Here is a 22,736-nt window from a genome sequence, read left to right as displayed (position 1 = left end):
TTGATCAAAAGAAAGAATATCTTGATTAGCAGTATAGATAGTAGGATTGGTCAAAGGAGCAACTTGTTGATGATGATGATAATCTTCTTGATGATTGTATTGTTCCATTTTTTCTTCTTCTTGAATAGTAGAGAAACGTTGAAGGAATAAAGTAGATCTTGTAGCAGTCAAAGTCATAGGACGAATCATCATCCATTTTGAAGTAGTGGTTAAAGCAATCATGATTTGTAAAAAAAAAAAAAAAAAAAAAAAGGTATTATAATATGATAAAAAGAAAAGACAAAAGAAAAGAAAAAAATGAGTTTTTATATGGAAATAGATAAAGTGTGGGGTGATCTGACAGATTTTTTTTTTTTTTTGTTGAGTCATTATGGTAAAAAAAAAAAAAAAATAGTTGCCGTGGTTCGGAATGAATACATGTGATCATCATTATTACTATAAAGTATATAAAAATAAAAAAAAAGATTTATCATTGGTTTGATTTACATATATTAGAAGTTTTTAAGTGTGATTCGGAAGGAAATTTTAGTAGATGGGGAGTGGAAGAATGACTAAAATAGGTGAGCTATCCGCTTTTTTTGTTGGGAAAGTGAACACTAGCCGGAAGTTGAAATGATCAACTTTATTTTCAAGCTTTCAAATAATGGGTTTCTATTCGGACACAGACGGAATTCCCATATGATGATTTAAATGATATTACAACATCCTTTTGATACTGGCGCAAAAGGATCATCTTCACTATCTAATTTACCCCATATTGATGGTAAAAATGGATCTTTGGTAGAATTACAATACCGAATCATACTTATTCAAATTAAATAAAAAAAAAATGTTATTCTATATCAACCAATCACATGAATTCTTTCTTTCTTTCTTTTTTTTTTTTTTTTTTTTTTTTTTACCTTTCAGATGCTTCACTGACAGATATACATGGCATTTCTAATTGTTCCGCTAATTTTTTATTGTATTCAAGTATATGATTTAACTTGGATTCACTTATCTGTAATCTTTTATAATTACTCATCTTATTTTGTTATAGGAAAAAAGAAAAAAAAAGAAAGAGAAAAAAAAAAAGGAAAATAAGTAAAACTACAAATATATCAAAACTCCGGTTGCATAATAGTTGTGTGAGATTTTTATTTTTATTATATCTTTATAGAAAGAAGGATAGTAGTTAAGATGATGGTCATTAAAATAAAACAAAATACGCCAATACAAACCCATCTTCCTTGTTGAAATACTAAATGCCAACTTTTTAAAAGATAAAACCATCTTTTATAAAATGGTTGTTTCATCATCAAAGTCCAAGAATCATCTGATTTTATGGAAAAAGCAGGTAGAGGTGATGATGGATAATGAGGTGGTGGAGTTGGATGATGACGATATGCTGGTGGTGGCATACTTATTTTGGTGTCATTATTTTCCAATAGGATTTCGGTTTCTTTCATTGTTAAAATCAAATGAAAAGAAAGAAACTGAGAGAAATCAATTCCTTTTTTTTTTTATATTATCATTTTGTTTGCTTTGTGTAAGTATATTTTTCCCTTTCGGTCGTTTGATCGGAACTGCATAAAATCAATGATGTTTTGATCAATGGGATAAAGTTGAATAATGGAAGAAACCGAGAGAAATCAATTTTTTTTTTTTTTGAAAAAAAAAAAAGAAAAGAAAAGGAAGTGATCCATCTTTGAGTATATATTTAATCATCGGTCGCTTGATCGGAAGGTCAAATCAATGATGTTTGATCAAGGGAACAAAGTACAATGATCTTATTCTCCTTTTTATTTTTATATTGTGGGAAATACAAAACTAAAGTATCTGACGACTTTGAATTTGGCATAACCGCAAGTATTCACACAACCCCAGGATCTTTTTAGGACAGCCATCATTGCTTGCCCTGGATATCCAAAGGTTAGAATATGTTTGCCACCGTATTTCAAAGCAAATACCGTTTTACATCAACAGCATAAATTACCTGTAATGGCATACTACTTTGCACAGTTAGCTTAAACGTAACTGTTGCTAATCCACCATTACTTTCAGATAAAGATAAAATACTACCTTGAATATTTTATGAACAGATATATAAAGATAAAAAGAAAAAAAAGAAAATAATGTTTACAAGATTAATCAATACTTAATAGAAACATCACTTCAAGAAGTGTACCCCTATGCAAAAAGAGGATTTACTTTTTCTTTCAAATGCACGGTAAAGCTTGGTTGGTGGCGGATGTGAAAATAGGAGAACCAAATAAGAGAAAATTTTTTTCAATAGACATTTCCACCTTTTTTTTTCCCCTCTCCTTCTTACTCCACCTTTTTTTTTTTTTTTTTTCTACTTGAGCATATAACTGTCATGGCTGCTACTGGAACTGATGCTACTGGTTTGACCAGCAAAGATTATTACTTTGATTCTTATGCTCACTTTGGTAATTATAATAATAAATAATAAAAAAGGATAAAAGAGCTGACTTTGATCAGAAGAAAAAAAAACAACCAAAGAACAACAAAAACTAGATCTAAGCTAACACCTTTTCTTTTTTTTTTTATTGATAGGTATTCATGAAGTAAAACAAAATAAACAATAAAGGAGGTTGTTATTTTATTGACTAGCTTTTATTATTATTATTATGAATAGGAAATGTTGAAAGATGAAGTTCGAACCATCTCTTATCGTGAATCCATTTATCGAAACAAACACTTGTTTGAAGGAAAGATTGTTTTAGATGTGGGTTGTGGTACTGGTATCTTATCTATGTTTGCTGCAAAGGCTGGTGCTAAACATGTTTATGGTGTAATGTCACTATTTTATTTATTTATTTCTGAATGATTTACATGGAACCGATAATTTACTTTATTTTATTTTTTTTTATGATAGATCGATATGTCAAATATCATTCATCAAGCTCAGAGAATTGTCAATGATAATGGTTTTGCTGATAAAATCACTTTGATTCAAGGAAAAATGGAAGAAGTCCAATTATCTGTGGACAAGGTCGATATCATTATCTCAGAATGGATGGGTTACTTTTTACTCTATGAATCCATGTTGGATACCGTATTAGTTGCTCGTGACAAGTACTTGGCTGAAGATGGTATGATCTTCCCTGATAAGGCTACAATGTATATTGGTGCTATTGAAGACGGTGAATACAAAGATGAAAAGATCAACTGTAAGTAAAAAAAAAAAAAAAAAAAAAAAAAAAAGGAATTTGAAGGATGATGTATTGAATGGTTTTCTCTATATAGACTGGGATGATGTTTATGGATTTGATTATTCTTCTATCAAGAAACTTGCCATCAAGGAACCTTTGGTCGATACTGTAGATGCTAATGCTGTCTTATCGGATGCTTGTGCTTTCAAGGTAAACATATATGCAAAATAATATATATAAATATATATATTCTAATATATCATCTATAGGAAATCGATATTTTGACAGTCAAAAAGGAAGATTTGACATTCAAAGCACCTTTCAAGATCACAGCTACTCGTGATGATTATGTACATGCTTTTATCTGTTGGTTTGATATTGGATTCACTCAATGCCACAAACCTATTTACTTCTCAACTGGTCCTCATGCTAAATATACTCACTGGAAACAAACTGTATTCTATACTCCTGAAACTTTGACTATCAACAAAGGTGAATCTATTGAAGGTACTATTGATTGCGCTCCCAATAGTCGAAATCCTCGTGATTTGGATATTATTATCGATTATAAATTCAAGGGTGAACATGGATCTGTAGAAGAACATTGTGATTTTAAGATGTAAGTGAAAAGGAATACTATGACTGATTAAATGATTAATCTTTTTTTTTTTTTTTGATAGGTCTTAAAATGAGATATAGAATATGTGAAATTTGGTTCTCTTCTACTTTTTTTATTTTTGTTTATTTATTTATTATTTACCTCATACACATATATATACATTTACCATTTCATTATAGTTTTACATTTCATCATATTTGTTTTATAAATAAAATATATATATATTTGGCATCTTTTTATTATATAATTGTTTTCTATTATTGTAATATCCCTGATAACTTATTGAACAAGTGATTAGACATGAGAATAAAAATCATTATAATGTGTGTGTGTGTATATGTAGTACATTGACAACAATGAAATGAATGGAGAAAAGGGTTCACCTTCTATTTTTGAGAAAGACGCGTGTATTGACCATAAATTATTTCTTGTAGAAACCTTAAATCAGGATCGTTTATCGGCCCGTTCTTAAGTGACACAGGTAAAATTCAACTGTCGGTTTCGATGACCGACTTTGAATATATTTTATGTTTCTTCTTTTTTTTTTTTTTTTTTTTTCTTTTCTTTCTTTTCTTTTCTTTTCTTCTTTTTTCTCACCATTATTTATATATAGTATGACCATTCTTCAATTGATAAAAGAAAATGGTTTTGAACGTGTTTTTTATCATTATATCCTTCCTTTATTGAAGAAAAAAGGTACTATCACTGTAGCCATTAGTTTGACATTACTTTATGCATTCCATAAGAAAATAAGTAGTCCACCCACTTGTTTACGACATTTACCACATACCAACTTTTATAGTTTTTTCAAGGCTTTACTTACTAATGTTACTGTGGATTATTATTCAAAACAAATTTGTTTACCTGTGGTGAAAAACTCTCCTGGTGCATATGTGGTAAAATAACACTTTTTTTTAATAGATTCATTTCATATCTAATATCCCTTTTTTTTTTCTATATGAAAGCGACCTTCTATTGGATTTTGGTCAGTTGAATTGGTAGATCCTGTTGCCATTAAACAACTTTTGAACAGATCAGGTAAAAAAAAAAAATGCATACACTGAAAAAAAAAGAGAAAAGATTTATAGGCGTTGTCTATCTGTTTTTAGATGCTTTTCCAAAGTCAGATTTGAATCAAGGTATACAAGGAACTTTGATGAATCGATTCATTGGTGGAGACAATATTGTTATGTTGAATGGAATGGATTGGAGAAGACATCGCAAAGTAAGAAAATACTTACTGACAAGAATGGGTCCTCTGAACTTTATTTATTTATTTATTTATTTTATTATTAGATTGCAAATCCAGCCTTTAATCGAGCAATGCCTGTACGACTTTTCGGTGAACTAACTCAAACTATGTTCAAGACCATGGAGACTTTAGGCACGACTATTGATGTATTAGATCTGTCAGAACGATTAGCCTTGGATACAATTGGCAAAGCTGGATTTGGTAAATGTCTTCTTCTCATCATCGATCCTTCTAAATTTCTATTTATGATTATTTTAGGTTTTGATTTCCATGCTCTTGAAAATCGAAACAATCAATGGGTGAATTATTACAATAGTGTAAAGGAAGGTATGTTGGATCCCTTCTTCTTATTATTCCCTATTTTCGATACGAAACTATTGAATTGGTTCCCGAAACGACGACGTATTCACGATAACCTGACCAACTTTTTGAACATGCTGGGGACAATTATTGAACAAAAACGACTCTTATTAAATCAACATAATCATGATAAAGTGATGGATGAAGAAGAACGCGATTTACTTTCCTTGATGATTGAAAGCGAACAAGGTGAAAATGCCACTCTCTCAAACGAAGAACTAAGAGTAAGCTTTTTTATTATTATGTTTTTGATGGTATTTCTTTCTAACACTCCAATTTTTTTTATTATTTATTGGAAGAGCAATCTATGTATCTTCTTTTTGGCAGGTCATGATACAACAGCATTTACCTTGGCTTTTATGATGTATGAATTAGCAGTGAATCCAGTAAGTTTTGTTTTACATCCAGACATTGGATGCTTACTAACGCTGTATCTTTTTTTTTTTTTTTTTTGATATAGGATATGCAAGAAAAGGCACGACGTGAAGTCATTTCTATTTTGGGGGACAAACCTGTGGATGTGTTGCCTACAAATGAGGATACCAAAAAGATGAACTATCTCAATGCAGTGATGAAGGAAACAATGCGACTACATAACCCAGTTCTCGGTACAACAGCACGTGAAGGTAAACAAACAAACAAATAAACCAAAAAAATTAAAATCATTTATTATTTTATTGAATAGTCATGGAAGATACATATTTGGGACAAATATTTCTGCCTCGAGGATCTCTAGTATCTGCTGATATTTTGAACGTTCATCGTAATCCAGAAGTGTGGGAATCGCCGTTGGTTTTCAACCCTGATCGATTCTTACCTGGTGGCGAAGCTGATCAACAACCAAATAGTGGGTTGTCATGGTAAGTATAATATTATCAAAAGAAAAAGAGACGCAAAAGTAAAAAAAAAAAAAAAAAAAAAAAAAAAAAAAAAAAAAAAAAAAGATCTTAGGAATACTTATCATCATTATTATTATTATAGGATTCCTTTCTCAAGTGGAGGTAAGTCAATATATATATATGATTTATTCAGAATAAGCAATGTGATTCATTATTTATCGATCTTTCTTCTTATATATATTGAATAGGTCGAATATGTATTGGACAAAAGTTTAGTTTGATTGAACAACGAGTGGTGATGTCCATGTTATGTAAGTCATAAGATGTAGTTTTTTATTTTTTATTAATGATCTCATGTTCTATATCTTTTTTTTCTTGTTATGGTAGTACGAAAATACAAATGGTCATTACCCAAAAACTCGTTCCATGCTGATGGATTGAAAACTCATGGTGTGGCCTTTGGTATCATTTCAACCACCAATTTGACTCTGGATTTTGAAAAGCTTTATTAGTTAGTTCATGTATATTAATTAGTTTTCTTTTGATTCTTTACCTTTTTTTTTATTTATGTTTATATTGGTTTTAGGCCTTTTTATTGAAAATCATGAATAAACCTTTATACTGTAAGATAGATTATTGTAATATTTCAAAATGTTGTTATAAAAAGAAAGTGATAGATCTTTTAGCTTCATTATTATTGGAGCAATAGGCGTGATCATCATCATCATCATCATCATCATATGATAAACAACAATTGACTCATCATTCATATATTATGCTGCAGATATCATTGTATGAATGTACTAATTTGTCGCAACAATCATAGAATGTACGGGGCTCATCCTTCCATGTCCACGTTTTGGTTCTATAAAATTTTACATGTTAAATTTAAAAATTATTCCTTTTATGACCTGGATTGGTGGAGACCAAGCTGCATGAATCGGGGAATTAACATGGTGCACGGTAAGAATGAATGTTTTAGTTCCGTCTCTCAAACTATGGTTGGATGAAGCTGGGATTAAAGAAGTGAAACCAGTTGGTTTTTTTTTTCATGTGTATGATTCTATCTAACGGTTTACCATTTTTTTTCTCCATGATGTCTTTTTTTTTTTCTCTCTCTTCAAAAGTGAGTTATATGAATTCTTTTTTTTTTCAAAAAGAATGATTCATTCATCTATTCTTTTGACATCATCCTATGGATGCACTTTGACGCATCTGATGTATGACAATTATCATTGATGGAAAGTAGTACAAAACAACAAAAAAAAAAGATCGTTTCCTAAAAAAGAAAATGGCTCCAAAGGAAATCGTTTTACATTTCCTCTTTTTCTCTTTAGGATGATCTGTAGGGCCCAAAAAAAAAAAAAGTGACTCGGATGTACTATTTCATTATAAAATTGACAATGTAAATGTTTTTTTTTTTTAAAGTTTAAAAATGGTTGCGCGTGGTACATGAAAGTAGGTTTCTCTTCTTTTTTGGGTATAGAAAAAGAACAACTCCCTCTATTTTCGGCATTTCAATCCGTTAAGGGGAAAAAGGAAAAAAGGGCGGGAAAGTTTGATTGATTTCGTGACCAAAAAAAAAAAAAAACAAACAATGGTAACTTCCCCCTTTTTTTTTTCTTATTGTTCAAGTAGGTTTTTTTTTTCTTACACATATTCCGTCCATGAGGATGTCGACGACGTAGTATCTGTATATATCAGATCATGTACTTTCAAAGTGTGGCCCTTATCATTGTACAGGTCATCAAAAGGATGTATCACTTTTTCCCTTTCTATATGAAATGATGATTGAACGGAAGGTTAAAAAGTATTACACAATGGAATAGGGTGTAACATCAAAAAAATCCATTGGAATTTGTCTTTTTTTTTTCTCCCTCTTTTTCTTCTTAGATGATGATATATGATAATGAATGATGTATGATAATATATGATTGTATGAATGATGATGTTGATGAATGAGATATGATATGTAATGATGGATGATGGACGAACGGATGATAAATTCTTTGTGATGTTGGGCATACTGCTTGCTACGATATTTGCCACGATGATGATTAATATAAACAAAGTATTCAATTATAAACTAAACTAAAAAAAAAAAAAGGGCATTGTTTTCCAAGAGTCAATGTCATTACTTTTGACTGATGACGAGTATTAATATGATCAAATACAAGAGGTAGTACAGAAAGGACAGGTGGCTGATTTCTCTCTCTCTCTCTTTTTTTTTTTTTTTTTTTTTTGGGAAATGGTTACGCATATGGTTGACATGCGAATGTCAGTCTTTTTCCAAGAAAACACTAGCGTTGTCGATCACAGCTTAGAATAGATGGAATATAAATATATCTATCATTTTTCTTTTATATATACATACATACATATATATATATATATGCGTACATATACGTATAGATGGGTAATATGATAAGAATGATGATATGATTAAAGATTTATTTTAAAAGCAAGTAGATGATGATGAAATTGATAAATTATGACATTTTCAATAGTTGGACCGTGTGTCCTTTTTTAGGGGGGGGGGAGAATATAGGGTCGGTAATTGAAACAAATGGACTCAGGGGTTAGTCTTAAGGGAAGAAGAGAAAAATTATCAGAGCCGCATATTCTCGCATTCCCGCCGGTGGCACAAAAGCTTAAGTAGGATCATTATGGAGATCGCGATTGGAGATGTTTCAAAAAGTGTCAAAAGTTCAATCAAGTCGAGATTGAAAATAAAAAAACAAAAAGTAAAAAGAAATAAAAGTGAAATAAGACGATTAAACTTTCGTGAGAAGTGAAAATAGGAGATGTTAATTTTTTTTTTGTTTTGTTTTTGTTTTTTTTTTTTCTTTCTTTTCTTTTTTTTTTTTTTCATACTTTTCTTTCTTTCTATTAGTTATTGGATTGAAAAGGTATTCCGCTCTATGTCAACTCTCAGCTTAACTGACCCTTTTTTTTTGATAGTTATCTTTCTTCAACTTTGACCAGCTTGTATACAACTATTCGGTCATCTTACTTTATATACAAACTTTTTGGTAATGACGAAAAAAAAAACACGACATTACCTCGGTTAACTCACTTTTTTTTAATATATATATATATAGTCAACCATGACAGACTCAAGTAGTGAACAACACGACTCAAATTTTCAACCTACATTTGATACTTCAGTAAGAATAAAAAGGTTTAAAAAGGGGAAAATATTTTTCATTGATTTGATTTTTTTTTTTTTTTTTTTTAGTTGGATTCCTTTTATGCTGATATACTTTCCAAAGGATTTTCTAATAGTGTTGATGCTATTGATTATTGTCGAAGATTAAGTGCTCGTCATGGATTTACTATCAAACAAGAACAAAGTACTTATAGGGTAATGATTTCATCAAATGATTTTATTTTTATGTCGCCACTTAACTTTTTTTTTTCTTTTCTTTCTGAAATAGAATATTTATGTTTATTGTTCCAGAGAAGGTTTTCCTGATTCTTTACGCAATCCTAAATCTAATCCAAAACGTCGACGACCTTCTAAAAGATGCGACTGTCGATGGCGTGTAGTATTAAATGAAAACAATGGTACATGGGAATTCAGAAAATCGCTCAATCCTGAAGCTTCCAAACACAATCATGAACTCATGCGTCCTGAAGAAATAGAAAAAGGTTGGCCTAAAGAAATGCTTGATCTCATCTGTGAATTAGCTAGACAACGTTTACCTACTCCTGATATACGAACACGCGTCCAACTTTTATTCTCTCATATTCCTTGGAACGAACGACGATTCTACAACCGCCTTTCTGAAGAACGACAAAAGATCCGCATTCGTGATGCAGAATCTCGTGTACAACAACTCAATGGACTTTGGTCAAATGTTCTTGCCACTGCTGCTGGAAGTCAAGAACTTACGGATATGGTGCAATTAGATATCAATAAAATTGTTGACAAATTATGTAGTATGACTCAGACTGATTCCTCCACTTTGCCGCCTCCACTTATGCAAGAACACATTGAACAAGAAGCTAGTCAGGATATCATGGATACTACTGGTGATTCATCACAAGATGAGGCAAGCCATATATATATATATCTATATGTTTAAAGACTCTGATACTAATGAAAAAAAAACAATATTTTTTTTTGTCTTTCTGTATAGGCAACAAAACCATCTTTAATACGGAAACAAAGTAGCAAACCATCTGGACCAGAAACTCCAAAAGGATTTACAGCTGTAGTTATGCCACAACAGGTTTTTTATATTAAACTTCATCCTCATCGTGTTCTTCAAGATGTACAACAGCTTCAACGACGGCGATCACGATCTTTGGCTTTTTCTGAAGACTTTGTTGAAACAGATGATATATCTCAACAAAAGAAACAAAGAACTCCTATACTGATGGATATCCCTCAACAACAACAACAACAACAACAACATCCTGAACTATCACTTTCAATGCGGCAACTTGAAACGGTACAACCTCATCATCATCATCAGCCACAACCACCAAATGTATCCGCTCAAGATCAACCTTCATCTGGTTTTGTATATCCACCGCCTTATCGGGATGCTCCCTATTTCGCATCAACATTATACCCTGTGTATCCATCACCAGCTGTACCGTCATCATCATCAACATCATCATCATCAACAGTACCACATCCAACTCCTATTTCTCCAAGATATATGACTAGTCATCATTCTCAACAACATCCAACAGGTCATATGGATCGTCAACCTATATTATACAGTACCGGTCGTCCACCGTTACCTATGGGATCGGATGAGCAACAACAGCAACATCAGCAACAACATCCAACAAGTAGTACGATCAATACAATACCAATTACACCACCATCATCAACTTCCACGTCCTCTTCACCTCATACTCTTCGATTATCAACCCCTCATCCTCAATCAACTTCAAATATGATGCCAAATCCACTTGGACCTACTATGACAACTTCACGAAAGGATTCAATGATTCATATAACCGATCTTTCATCCAATCCAACAAATACGCCTACTCCACAACAGCTTCAGCCACCACCATCAGCATATCTTATGGATCATCGTCTTTCCCTTCCTCATCATGATGCGTCAGGATATCCACCACTTCAAGCTCTTCCACCTCCAGATCATCCACATCATCCACATCATCCACATCATCAACAACAACCAATGTATTATTCTGTTTCTAACCAAGTATTCTCCTCACACAACAACGATAACAATAACAATGAATCCAATCCATCCGGTGTTTATTATATAGATAAACCCTCTTCTTCTTCATCTTCTTCTTCAACTCCACGTATGCCTCCTCCATAGTCCTCCTTTTATCATCATCATTTTACAATTACTACGTTCTATTATTGTTATTATTACTATTACTACTATTATTTTTTATTATTATTATTCATACACTATTATTTATTGTCATCATCATCATCATTATTTATATTGTACATTGATCCTTTTTCTTTTTTTTTGATAGATTCCTGAATAAATAAAAATCATAATTACGTAGTACCTTTTTTTTTTTTATTATGGATGGCTAGCTATAGAGTAATCTATATGTGTGTGTGCTACACCGAAAAAAAAAAAAGGATAGATAGTAAGTAAATTCACACGCCGGCTAATAAAAAAAAAGAAAAAGGAAAAGATTCTTTTTCTCTTACTTTTCTTTTACTTTTTTGCCTCACTTTTTTTTTCTATTTTTTTCTTTTTTTTTATATATCTCAATGGCAAATGTGAATGAAACGACACCTTTCCTCCAACCATCTCAAGGTGGCAATCATTGGAATAAAATGAAACAAAGATCAATGGTAAAAAAAAAAAAAAAAAAAAAAAAAAGCCGACTAGTTTCTCTTTAGCATACTGAAAGAGTCTTTTTTTTTTCAATAGTTTCTTCGAGTAATATTAGCATTGGGAGTTTTATTGGCACTTGTATGTGGTATTTGGATGCTTCAATCATATCAACAACAACAACCTAGTGATGATACTTGGCAACATGATTTGGACAAGTTGACACAAGCAGGACAAGCATGTCGCGATGGGATCAGTCGGATACCAGGCTCACAGTATATTGAAAGACAACAACGATTGGCCAAAGCCTTGGATGATGATTCTGCATTTGTTCTGGAGCCATCTCCTAGTATGATCTATTATACCAACATGACATGGTCTCGTACAGAACGACCATTTTTAGTAGTGTTTACGCGCAATCAGCAATCCATCACTGGTCTGGATATGACCATCATCACACCTCTATTTGAAGAAACTCGGGCCAAGGAACAAGTCAGTCAAGCGAATCTGCCTATCCCTATCCATATGGTTGCTTGGGTAGAACATGGCTCTCCTTTTGAAACAGCAAAACAAGTGTTGGGTCATGTGAAAACAGTACAAGTGGAACCGAGTACACGTTTCTTTATTGTGGATGGATTACAACGTGTGATGAACAATGTCATTATGGCTTCGACAACAGTACAACAATTACGAATGGTCAAATCTCCCGAAGAATTGGCGATCATGCGATGTGCAAATCAATTGACAGAATTAGCTATCCGAACGGTGAAACGACATGTACAAGTAGGAATGACAGAGAATACGATTGCGGACAAGATGACACAGGCCTTGGAGCATATTGGTTTGATTCATACCTGGGTGGTAGCCTTGGTGGACGACAATGCAGCTTTTCCTCATGGTCAACCTGGCAAGACCAATCAAGTGCAGTCAAACAGTTTGGTATTGATCGATACTGGTGGTGAATTATATGGTTATCAGTCAGATACCACTCGGACATTCTTTTTACAGGATTATAACAACAAAACAGTGGAAGAGGCATGGTATACCGTCCAACGTGCGCAAGACACAGTACTCAAGACAATGAAACAAGGTCACTCATGTGCACAAGTGGATTTGGCCGCCCGTGGCGTGATTGAACAAGCTGGATGGGGTGATTTCTTTACTCATCGATTGGGTCATGGTATTGGCTTGGAAATGCATGAAGATCCCTATATGAATCAAGGCAATACTGAATGTACATTACAACCTGGTTTTACCTTCTCTGTCGAACCTGGCGTTTATGTTCCTTTACAATTCGGTATTCGTTTGGAAGATATCGTTGTTGTCAATCAACAGGGTGATTTGGAATTATTGACAAATGGATTGGCTTCTTCTCCTTGGACATTGTAGTAGTTTATTATTCAATAAATAGTTCATTGAATTCAATTTTTTTTTTTTGATGGATGAATGGAGATTTGTATGATGAGAAAGGATGATGGTTTTTGTTGATGACATGAGGAGATGATTTTGATGTGGACCATATCATGCAGTAAGGAGAGCATATGTGTGTTAGTGTCATAGGATTTGAAAGGGAAAGATATTTTATCCATAAAAAAAAAAAGATTGATTGATACTCCATATCACTTTTTTTTGTTCCTGATTAAAGGAGAGATGATATTCCCTATTTCATGTTACTTGGTTGCGGCAGTTAAATTTGCATGAACAAAACTATAAAAAAGAGTCATCTGAAAGCATCACACACACATACAACGGAATATGAGACATTTTTGATGGTAGTCAAAGGTATTGAAAATTAAAAAAAAAAAAATGAAAGACGAATATTGGAATCTCTTGACATTTGATCCATGCTCCATTTTCTTTTTTTTTTTTCAATAAAATAATATCGTCTTCCCCCATTTTTTTTTTATTTATTTATTTATTTTATGTCTTTTGCTTATACGATACATCAGTTCTGTCCTATGTTTCTCCAATTTTTGGTGAACTTATATTTCCATTTAGATAAAAAGGCGGTAAATGGATTTACCGTCGGAAGGTACAAATGTTCTGTTTTATCACATACCCCTGAACTTTAATACTATAATAGAGATGAGATTTTATTTGAATTGATATAAAAATGATGATGAATGCTATTGATGATATATGTATGTATGTATGCTAAAAATATATATAATAACTAAATAGAAAGGATCACCATCCATTTGCCCATAGTTCTGGATCATAGTTTTCGATCAAATCCTTTTCATCTTTGTATTTTTGTTGCCAACCTTCAAAACCACCTCGAATCACTTTAACCTATTTATTTAATGATAAAATGATTAGTTTTAAATATTTATTTTTTTTTTTATATATTATACCTGTTGATCAGTTGTAATGCCTTGAAGATGTAAATATTCTTTATATATACGAGCAGATTTAGGACCTAAATAATAATAATAATAAAAAAAAAGGATAAATAAAGTTCCAGATTTGTGATCATAAACTTTACCTCTCACTTGAGATAAAGCACAATGAAAATAGATTTCGGGTACTTTTGAATATTTTTGAACCAACTCTGTTGCTGAGTCAACTATTTGATTAGCCGGGATATTTAAAGCACCTGGTATATTTCCTCCCTATAATAAAGAAAAAGTTTCATGAATTTTTAAAAGCTTGCACACAGGTTTCCGTAGTCATTGCGTAGTCCTTTTTTTTTAACTTACAATAAAATCTTGATCTCTTACATCAACAATAACATAATCTATACCAACTTGTTTTGTAGGATCACGAATCAATTTGACTAATTCTTCACTATCAACCAAAGGAGCAGTAAAAGACATTGAATATTAAATAAAGACAAAGGGAAAAACGAGAAGAAGAAAAAAAATCTGAAGCGCCACTTTTTTTTTTTTTTTTTTTTCTCTCTGAACAATAAATGAAATCATTTGAATGAGACTGAAATCGGTCAAACCAAAAATGGGCGATCCCCATCCAAAAAAGAGATGGAGTTGGAATATAATAGCAATGGGCCAATCAAATTAGCTCGTGGCAATGGTATAAAACAAAAGGGGGAAGGGGGAAAAAAATAAAAATAGGCTATAAAACAACAAAGAGAGATAGTAAAATAGTGTACTTTTTATACATTCTAGCCTCCTGCTTTATATATTTGATGATTATTAAAGTCCATGTTTGATCAACATCAAAAAAAATAAAAAAAAGAAGTAAAGAAAAGAATGATGGTGAGTAGTATCACATGTTTGATAAGCACGTTCTCTCCTCTTGAAATCACCATATATTTGATTTGGGAAACACAAAATCATTGATTTCACTTTCCTATTAATCAGTCTTTTTTTTTTTTTCAAGGGGAAGGGGAAGAAAAAAAAAAAAAGGTCAAGGGGGGGGAATTACTTCATAGAGAAGGAAATATATGATTTTTATATATATCTATATATATATATGAGATCATATTTCTCAATTTCTTTACTAAAAAAAAAAAAAGCCAAGGAACCAAGAACAAAACGAGGCTTTTATTTAATTGAGTAGTATAATATCTTAATTTGTATAAAAGCATCTTATTGGATACAAGGTCCACCGTCACAGTATTCATCATTGTAGTACACGGTAAGCATCAATATGCACAACAATACAACTAGTTCTTCTCCGGGCTCTGATTTTCTGCTGTGATGTCTTTTAAAGAAAAAAAATACCGTCGGTACCTGTGTAAGAAAAAAATTAGGCACCCAATCCGATCTATGAGATTAAAAACTTGGCGCCTAAAATTTTTTTTTTTGTCTTTTTTCTTTTTCTCTTTTCTCACTTTTTTTTTTTTCTTTTTCTTTTTTCTTTTCCCTTTCTCTTTTTTTTTTTTTTCTTTTTTTTCCTTTTCTCTTCATCTCATTCTTTTCCTCTTTCTACCTTTATATACTTATTTATATCACCTTTTTTTTTTTTGTAAGAGAAACAAGAGAATGACTTCACTTTTGAATTATCCTTTTGAACTAGTAGCTCCTATGGCTGCTATTGTATCCATCTTACTTTTACCTTTGGGACCCTTATTGATACCACGTTTTTATCTCATCTTCTTATTGATCTATTTTACCTGTTTCTTATATACACAAATAAACCATGTATTCAAGTTTTGGATTACGGTTTCTAATATCAAGAAGACTATTCGTAACTGGAACTTGAATGAACGAAACAACGACAACAATAATAATAATAATAATAATATCAATAATGATGGTGAAAAAGGTTCTTCTGCTGCATCTTCTGCTCCTGCCTCTCCTTCACCTACTCCTACCCGTGAACGATATCCTTCTTTGGCTGATGAAGATGAACGTTTAGATGAAATGGAAGCAAGTTTGAAACTATATGAAGATAGTCATTTTATCCATGCCTTTATCGTGCCGAACTATGCGGAGCCTGAAGCTTTATTAAGGGATACTATCAAACGTTTGGCAAATCATAGGTAAACATTCTATATACATATATATATCCTCCTTTTTTCTTTTCTTTTCTTTTTTTTTTTTTGTCCCTTTCTTTTTGTGATGATATCATTATCTTTTTTTTTAAATGATGAAAGATGATCACTTTTTTTTTTTGATGGATATATTTCCTTTTGACTAATATTTTCTTTATTTTATTGGGAATTGATAGGAATGCTCAAACCAATTATGTCATCATTCTTGCTATGGAAGCTTCTGAAACTGGATTTGAACCCAAAGCTGAAAGTCTTACGAATTACTTTAAGGATAGTTTCCTTCATTTTATTGTTACTGTACATCCTTCTGATATCCCTGGTGAATCTCGTGGAAAAGGTTCCAATGTGGCCTGGGCTGCAAGAAATGGTTGTGCTGAAATGATTCAACGTGGTGTTGATCGTCGTCGTGTTATTTTAACTGTTTCTGATTCTGATTCTTCTATTCCTGAACTTTATGTCAAAGAAGTAATAATAATAATAATAAATAAGGATGATGACTAATATATTATTATTTTGATAGGTTGAAAAAACATTTACTCAAGCTGAAGATCCTTACTTTTTATTATTTGCACCACCCATCTTCTTCTCTCGAAATTCTTTTGATGTGCCTGCTGCTGTAAGAATGACGGATATTACTTGGTCTGCTATGGTTATGTCCAATCTTAGTAATAGTCGTGGTATCGCCTTCCCTTGTTCAACTTATTCATTGTCTATGGTACTTGCCGAACGTGTTGGTTATTGGGATACTGATGCGGATTCTGTAGGTGAAGATATGCATATGATGCTCAAATGTTTCTTCAAAACTGATGGTCTTGCTCGTTGTGCCCCGATCTTTGTACCTATCAACTTGACCAATGTTCAAACCAATGGTTATCTTTCCAATATGTATGCTCGTTTTGTTCAAGCCAAACGTCATTACAATGGTGTGGCCGATGTTTCTTATACCTTACGTAGTGCAGCTGGTGTACAACAATGGGCAGATGGTAACAAAAACAGTAAATATATGGTAGGTTCTCTCTTACATGACAAGAAATCATCCATGTATGCGTCACCCACCTTTTGGTTCGATAAGTTCCTTATCTGTGTCAAGGTCCTTGAAGCACACATGATCCCTGTGACGTCTGGTTGGCTCATGTTTGCAGCCGTTCCCTTGATGCAATTTATTCTCTTTCCTCCTCATTCCATGGTGGCTATTGTGGATCCTGCTGATAATCCTATCCTCACCTCTGACTTTTATGCAACTCTTTGGAATATTGTCAAGATCATCACTGTGTTTTTACCTTTTCCTTTGTTTGGTACTCTTTCTATTTATGAACATTTACATCGTATAGTGGATCGTGAACTTTACCGAAAAGCCAAGTCTGAATCTCGTTCGTGGAAAAACGTCTTTGATTATATCACTTTACCCATCGCTGCTTGGATGTTTATGACCATTCCATCCACCATCGCTTGTATCAAACGACTTTATAAACCTACTGATCAATATATTGTCGCCGAAAAATTCTTTGATGAAGACGATTCTGCTTAGAAACAACAACATACAGTCAACCGGATTTATTTGACTCATTAATACTCTTTCATCCTCATATATCATACGAATTTACTTGATTACTTTTTTTTATACTTATTATTACTATTACTACTACTACTATTACTACTACTACTTAGTTTATTTCCCTATATTTTTTTTTTTTTGGACACTTTATCCCTTTTATCTTCCCCTATTAACAATTCCTTTTGACCTCCGTAATTTGAACCCTTTCCATTTTTTTTTTCCTTTCACTTGATCATCATCCTCATTTTTTTTTCCTTTTGTTTATACACATTCCACTATTACATAGCTTCTCTTTTCACTTTTCTTTATATTTTTGTACCCTTGTTACTTCTATTTTTTTTTATTTTATTGTAGTGTATTTCTATCCTCATATGGGATAAATTATTTTTTTTTTTTATTCATTGTACTAAAGCAATAAAAAAAAATCAACAATTTTACAAAATCGAATGTTTTTTGATCTATTATCATGAAATCAATGTTACGATGATTCAAAAAAAAAATGTGGGGATGACCTTTTTTTTTTTTTTGGTGTCTAGTGAGTATAAGGAAATGCAAAATAAAGTTTTTCATGTGTAAAGACTAGTTTGTTTGTTTTTTAACTATGTTTGTTTTTGTACCACCTACATCTCAAAAAAAAAAAAAGTTTTTTACATTCTCTTAAAGAATCATGACAACAACAAACATTATGTATCTTAAAAAAAAAGGCACGGATTATTAGATAGACCTAGGACGGAACGGAAAAAACGGGTAAGTATCTATGAAGGGGTCAAATTCATGGATCAAGTTCATTTCTACTAGGATTGTATAAAGTCAAGCAAACACATCTCATCCTTTATAAAAATGATCATAACACAATTTTTTTTTTGTTTTTGTTTTTTTTTTTTTAAAAAAAAAAAAAGATGATGATGATGTTGTTGACACTTTCTTGGATTAGTTTGGCAACATTGACGACGATCAATGCTAGACCTTTATCTGCATCATCATCTGCACTCAAGATCCCACTTCGTGTTCATGATTCTCCTTGGAGTCAATCCTTTGCTATTGCTAAAGTGCCTCAAGTGAGTTATCAGCATGGCAGTGGTAACACCCAAAAAAAAAAAAAAAAAAAAAAATTAAAAAAAAAAAACTCAATTTTTTTTTTTATTTTGAATAGGTTATTATGGAGATATTACTGTAGGAGAACCACCACAAACATTTCAAGTTGTATTTGATACTGGTAGTTCTGATGTATGGGTAGTATCCAGTAAATGTACAACAACAGGTTGTGCGAATCATCGACAATATACAGCACAACAATCTCGTACTTATCGGATGGTGAGCAGTTTGAATGAAGAAGAAGACAATGAAGAACAACAAGAGATGGATGATCCGGGCCAGGTGATGGAAGTGAATTATGGTACAGGACATGTAAGAGCATGGTTGGGACGAGATACGGTATGTGTGGGAGGCATGGTATTGAAGGAACAAGTGATTGGGGAAGCCACGTCGTTATCGCATGATTTTATGGGCACACCGTTTGATGGGATCTTCGGCTTGGGATTAGCTGCTCTGGCCAGTTCCAAACACTCACCTCCGTTTTATACAATGATGGATGAACAATTATTGGATGATCAACTGTTTGCTCTTTATATTCAACCACGTGGGGGTGAAATTGATTTTGGGGGTATCGATCGATCTCGGTTCAGTGGTCGTTTGATCTATAGTCCTTTGGTGGATGATCATTATTGGCAAATTCAGTTGGATGCAGTTGATTTGCAGAACGGGGACAAACAGGTACGTTTAGGTGCTCGTAAGGCCATTGTCGATAGTGGGACGACGTTGTTGATTGTTACCCCCGACGATGCTGAAACCATCCATGGTGCTATTGCTGGTGCCGTCGCTAATGGGGATGCTACTTGGTCTATTCCTTGTAAAGATGTTGCCTCTTTACCACCTCTCAGGATCTCCCTTGGCAATGATGTCTTGTCTTTACCTAGTTCGGCTTATGTGTTGGATCCTCTTCATTCTTCTACCACCATGTGTCTCTCTGGGATCTCGGGTCAAGTACTGAACTATGATGAAGAAACTTGGATTTTAGGTGATACTTTTATGAAACACTATTATACGGTAAAATATATATATTATATCCCCATGATCATCTTTTCTTATCTTTTTTTTTTTTTTTTTTTTTTTTTTTTGATAGGTCTTTGATTATGGTAGACGTCAAATTGGATTTGGCGAGGCGAATTCTGATCCCAAATATTCTTAGATAGATTCCCCCTCTCTTCTCTTCAATAGACATACATTCCCTGTTCTTCAGTTTCATCTTTTTTTTTTTTTTTTATTTTTTACAATGCAAACAAATAAAACAAATAAATAAAAATAAAAAAATAAAAATAAAAAAAAAGGATATATATATATTCTATACTATTTGATATCATCTATTTTCTAATCTATTATTATTGTTGTCCTGTTTCTTGTTCCAATTTGTCATAGATGGCTTCGAGTTCCTTGGATTGTGTATCAGAAACAAACTTGATCGATAATGGTTTTCGTAATTGTGCATGATTCTTGATCAGAGTATTCAAAATGGGAGAGTAATTGATTAATGCACGATGAACTTGTCCCTAATAAATGATTATATATATAAAGTCATTCACTAGATATATCTACCTTTTTTTTTTATCTTACTCTTTGTTTCTTGATAGTAGATGTTGGTTCATAAAAGATAAAACATTTCTTCAAATTTCTAGAAACTTTAATTCCACGCAATGTCAAATGTTCTTGAGTAATTAGTGGTGTGGGTAAAACTTCCATAGAATATACTGTTGATAAAGCTCGTTGAATCCGTTGTGCCATACGTTCTTGTGTGATAGTCGGTGTTGCATCCCATTCATGGCCATGTAATGGTCTTGCTGTTTCTGTATAAAGATCCAAGTGCTTCAGTAAAGAGTAAAAAAATAGAATTAGAATGTCATGAGCTTTTATCTTTTTATAAATATATTATACGTTTATTTTTTTTTTTTTTACCCTTGATTGGTTTAGTTGTTGCTGTTGTTGTTGTTGTAATGATTTTGTTTTCTTTGGCTTAAAATACCGAAGGTATTGTCCTGGAATCATAATATCACTGACTTGATCTAATTGAGGTTTTTTTGATGCTGTTTTTCGTGAAGTAATGCTGAACATACGTTTTAAAATCAACATAATAACGCTTAGAACTATTTAAAAAAAGGGGAAAAAAAGTAGTAAAAGAACAAAAAGAAAAGACTAAAAATGCTAAAAAAAATGTCAAAAGTACAAAAAGAAGGCATTTCATTCTCCGTCGGGTTTGTTCATTGGATAGTGCTTTGAAGGAAGCTCTTTTTTTTTTTCTTTCTTTCTTTCTTTTACCACATCCGTTCGCTGCGTATAGCTTGGAAGGTAAAATAAATAATAATCAATTTGATGAATTAGAAGGATGAACGATATCAAACCAAAACAGACGACGATGGATTATTCAAATGGATGGATGGATGGATGGATGGATGGATGGGTGAATGGATGGGTGGATTCTTTGAATGTGGTAACATGTGATCTAATGTACCATTATTTTCTCATTTTTTTAGATTCAGCAATGGTTCAAAGAGTTACTTACAGACGTCGTCTTTCCTACAACACTCGTTCCAACCGTGTCAAGATCGTCAAGACTCCTGGTAAATAACACAAAAAAAAAGCGACTCGAATGATTATCAATACAATATTTCGAAACAACCGACATTACGAGCATCAACAATAGGAATTACACAATCGCTACCTCTTTATTTTATATATGGTCAGTATTGATCTTTTTTTTTTTATTTTATTATTTGAAATATAGGTGCCAAACTTGTCTACCAATACCAAAAGAAGCCTGTTAAGGGTGCTCGTTGTGGTGACTGTGGTAACACCTTGTCTGGTGTAAGTGAACCCAAAAAAAAAAATAGAGAAATATAAGTTTATATGGTGGATCACTCATTTCTTGATTTCTCACATCTTTAGATCAAGGCTCTCCGTGCTCGTGAATTCGCTACTATTTCCAAAACCAAGAAGACTGTGAACCGTGCTTATGGTGGATCTCGTTGCGGTCTCTGTGTCCGTAACCGTATCATGCGTGCCTTCTTGATTGAAGAACAAAAGATCGTCAAGCGTGTCCTCAAGGCTCAAAAATAGGTCCTTTCTCTTTGTGAATCTTCCCAAATCATCCTTCCTTTATTTTTTATTCTCTGCTCTTATTATTTTTTTTTTGTTGTATTGGAATAAAGAAACATTAGAAATCATTCAAACTCGTATGTTGTTATATGAGGCATCTGATCGGCCAAGATGATTGCGGATAAGACATATAATTAATACTTCGTTAATGATGGAGTGATGGTTACCAACAAGTGCTTATTCTCTTTTTTTTTGATGATGCCTACCTATTACGATGGAAAGGAAGAGGGGATGGGTTGATTCTTGGGTTTTTGTGTTGTTTTATATGTCTTCAATAAGTTTGTCTTTCTAAGAGAGCTATAGCCAGTCTTTGTTCATTCATGCGGCGGTGTCTGAAAACCAGTGTCTTATTCCTCACACCCCACCTATGATCACCTCTCAACCGTATATATTATATATTGGAAAGAGGAAAGAGATTAACGATCACGAGCTGAAGGAAAGTAGCAATCATGATGATCATGTTGATCTGTGTCATTTGTAATAAACTCATTTATATTCAAATGAG

The 22,736-nt window shown here is 32.6% G+C and overlaps 10 protein-coding genes across 10 annotated transcripts; 7 read left to right on the top strand and 3 right to left on the bottom strand.

Moving 5' to 3' along the window:
* Positions 1-376: 376 nt before the first annotated feature.
* On the bottom strand, positions 377-1,033 carry BX664DRAFT_296744 (G-protein gamma subunit). The gene is made up of 2 exons (XM_051542219.1): positions 903-1,033; positions 377-804 (listed from the first exon to the last, which is right to left on the bottom strand). The coding sequence occupies exons 1-2, from the start codon at positions 1,022-1,024 to the stop codon at positions 687-689; spliced, it is 240 nt and encodes a 79-aa protein (XP_051400036.1). The 5' UTR covers positions 1,025-1,033; the 3' UTR covers positions 377-686.
* A 1,292-nt stretch (positions 1,034-2,325) lies between these two features.
* BX664DRAFT_332389 (S-adenosyl-L-methionine-dependent methyltransferase) lies at positions 2,326-4,021 on the top strand. The gene is made up of 7 exons (XM_051545315.1): positions 2,326-2,429; positions 2,557-2,567; positions 2,639-2,794; positions 2,879-3,173; positions 3,250-3,365; positions 3,425-3,774; positions 3,836-4,021. Exons 1-7 carry the CDS (start codon positions 2,357-2,359, stop codon positions 3,840-3,842), a joined length of 1,008 nt encoding a protein of 335 aa, XP_051400035.1. The 5' UTR covers positions 2,326-2,356; the 3' UTR covers positions 3,843-4,021.
* A 909-nt stretch (positions 4,022-4,930) lies between these two features.
* On the top strand, positions 4,931-6,737 carry BX664DRAFT_365372 (cytochrome P450; the record flags this gene model as incomplete). The annotated part of the gene is made up of 9 exons (XM_051548468.1): positions 4,931-4,999; positions 5,071-5,227; positions 5,285-5,610; positions 5,686-5,772; positions 5,847-6,012; positions 6,072-6,246; positions 6,368-6,387; positions 6,474-6,536; positions 6,613-6,737. The coding sequence occupies 9 exons, from the start codon at positions 4,931-4,933 to the stop codon at positions 6,735-6,737; spliced, it is 1,188 nt and encodes a 395-aa protein (XP_051400034.1).
* A 2,154-nt stretch (positions 6,738-8,891) lies between these two features.
* Positions 8,892-11,537, top strand: BX664DRAFT_385720 (uncharacterized protein; the record flags this gene model as incomplete). The annotated part of the gene is made up of 5 exons (XM_051549271.1): positions 8,892-8,969; positions 9,327-9,392; positions 9,464-9,589; positions 9,663-10,307; positions 10,368-11,537. The coding sequence occupies 5 exons, from the start codon at positions 8,892-8,894 to the stop codon at positions 11,535-11,537; spliced, it is 2,085 nt and encodes a 694-aa protein (XP_051400033.1).
* Positions 11,538-11,866: 329 nt separating this feature from the next.
* Positions 11,867-13,826, top strand: BX664DRAFT_379225 (peptidase M24, structural domain-containing protein). Its single transcript, XM_051548850.1, has 2 exons — positions 11,867-12,034; positions 12,114-13,826. The coding sequence occupies exons 1-2, from the start codon at positions 11,951-11,953 to the stop codon at positions 13,401-13,403; spliced, it is 1,374 nt and encodes a 457-aa protein (XP_051400032.1). The 5' UTR covers positions 11,867-11,950; the 3' UTR covers positions 13,404-13,826.
* Positions 13,827-14,038: 212 nt separating this feature from the next.
* BX664DRAFT_332384 (Rhodanese-like domain-containing protein) lies at positions 14,039-14,989 on the bottom strand. Its single transcript, XM_051545314.1, has 4 exons — positions 14,714-14,989; positions 14,500-14,626; positions 14,369-14,433; positions 14,039-14,306 (listed from the first exon to the last, which is right to left on the bottom strand). Exons 1-4 carry the CDS (start codon positions 14,828-14,830, stop codon positions 14,202-14,204), a joined length of 414 nt encoding a protein of 137 aa, XP_051400031.1. The 5' UTR covers positions 14,831-14,989; the 3' UTR covers positions 14,039-14,201.
* An 862-nt stretch (positions 14,990-15,851) lies between these two features.
* Positions 15,852-18,488, top strand: BX664DRAFT_385717 (uncharacterized protein). The gene is made up of 3 exons (XM_051549270.1): positions 15,852-16,458; positions 16,647-16,935; positions 16,991-18,488. The coding sequence occupies exons 1-3, from the start codon at positions 15,959-15,961 to the stop codon at positions 17,996-17,998; spliced, it is 1,797 nt and encodes a 598-aa protein (XP_051400030.1). The 5' UTR covers positions 15,852-15,958; the 3' UTR covers positions 17,999-18,488.
* A 577-nt stretch (positions 18,489-19,065) lies between these two features.
* Positions 19,066-20,258, top strand: BX664DRAFT_373216 (aspartic peptidase domain-containing protein; the record flags this gene model as incomplete). Its single annotated transcript, XM_051548686.1, has 4 exons — positions 19,066-19,105; positions 19,179-19,339; positions 19,403-20,131; positions 20,208-20,258. Coding segments are annotated over 4 exons (981 nt in total), but the record flags the coding sequence as incomplete, so codon positions are not given.
* A 168-nt stretch (positions 20,259-20,426) lies between these two features.
* Positions 20,427-21,311, bottom strand: BX664DRAFT_332380 (uncharacterized protein). Its single transcript, XM_051545313.1, has 3 exons — positions 21,035-21,311; positions 20,696-20,944; positions 20,427-20,631 (listed from the first exon to the last, which is right to left on the bottom strand). Exons 1-3 carry the CDS (start codon positions 21,206-21,208, stop codon positions 20,464-20,466), a joined length of 591 nt encoding a protein of 196 aa, XP_051400028.1. The 5' UTR covers positions 21,209-21,311; the 3' UTR covers positions 20,427-20,463.
* Positions 21,312-21,617: 306 nt separating this feature from the next.
* BX664DRAFT_332376 (60S ribosomal protein L34-B) lies at positions 21,618-22,192 on the top strand (the record flags this gene model as incomplete). The annotated part of the gene is made up of 3 exons (XM_051545312.1): positions 21,618-21,696; positions 21,861-21,940; positions 22,022-22,192. 3 exons carry the CDS (start codon positions 21,618-21,620, stop codon positions 22,190-22,192), a joined length of 330 nt encoding a protein of 109 aa, XP_051400027.1.
* Between the last annotated feature and the right edge of the window lie 544 nt (positions 22,193-22,736).

Source organism: Halteromyces radiatus (genome assembly GCF_025201355.1).
Source record: "Halteromyces radiatus strain CBS 162.75 chromosome Unknown BX664scaffold_4, whole genome shotgun sequence".
NCBI classification, from domain to species: domain Eukaryota; kingdom Fungi; phylum Mucoromycota; class Mucoromycetes; order Mucorales; family Cunninghamellaceae; genus Halteromyces; species Halteromyces radiatus.
This window is presented reverse-complemented; position numbering and strand designations above follow the sequence as displayed.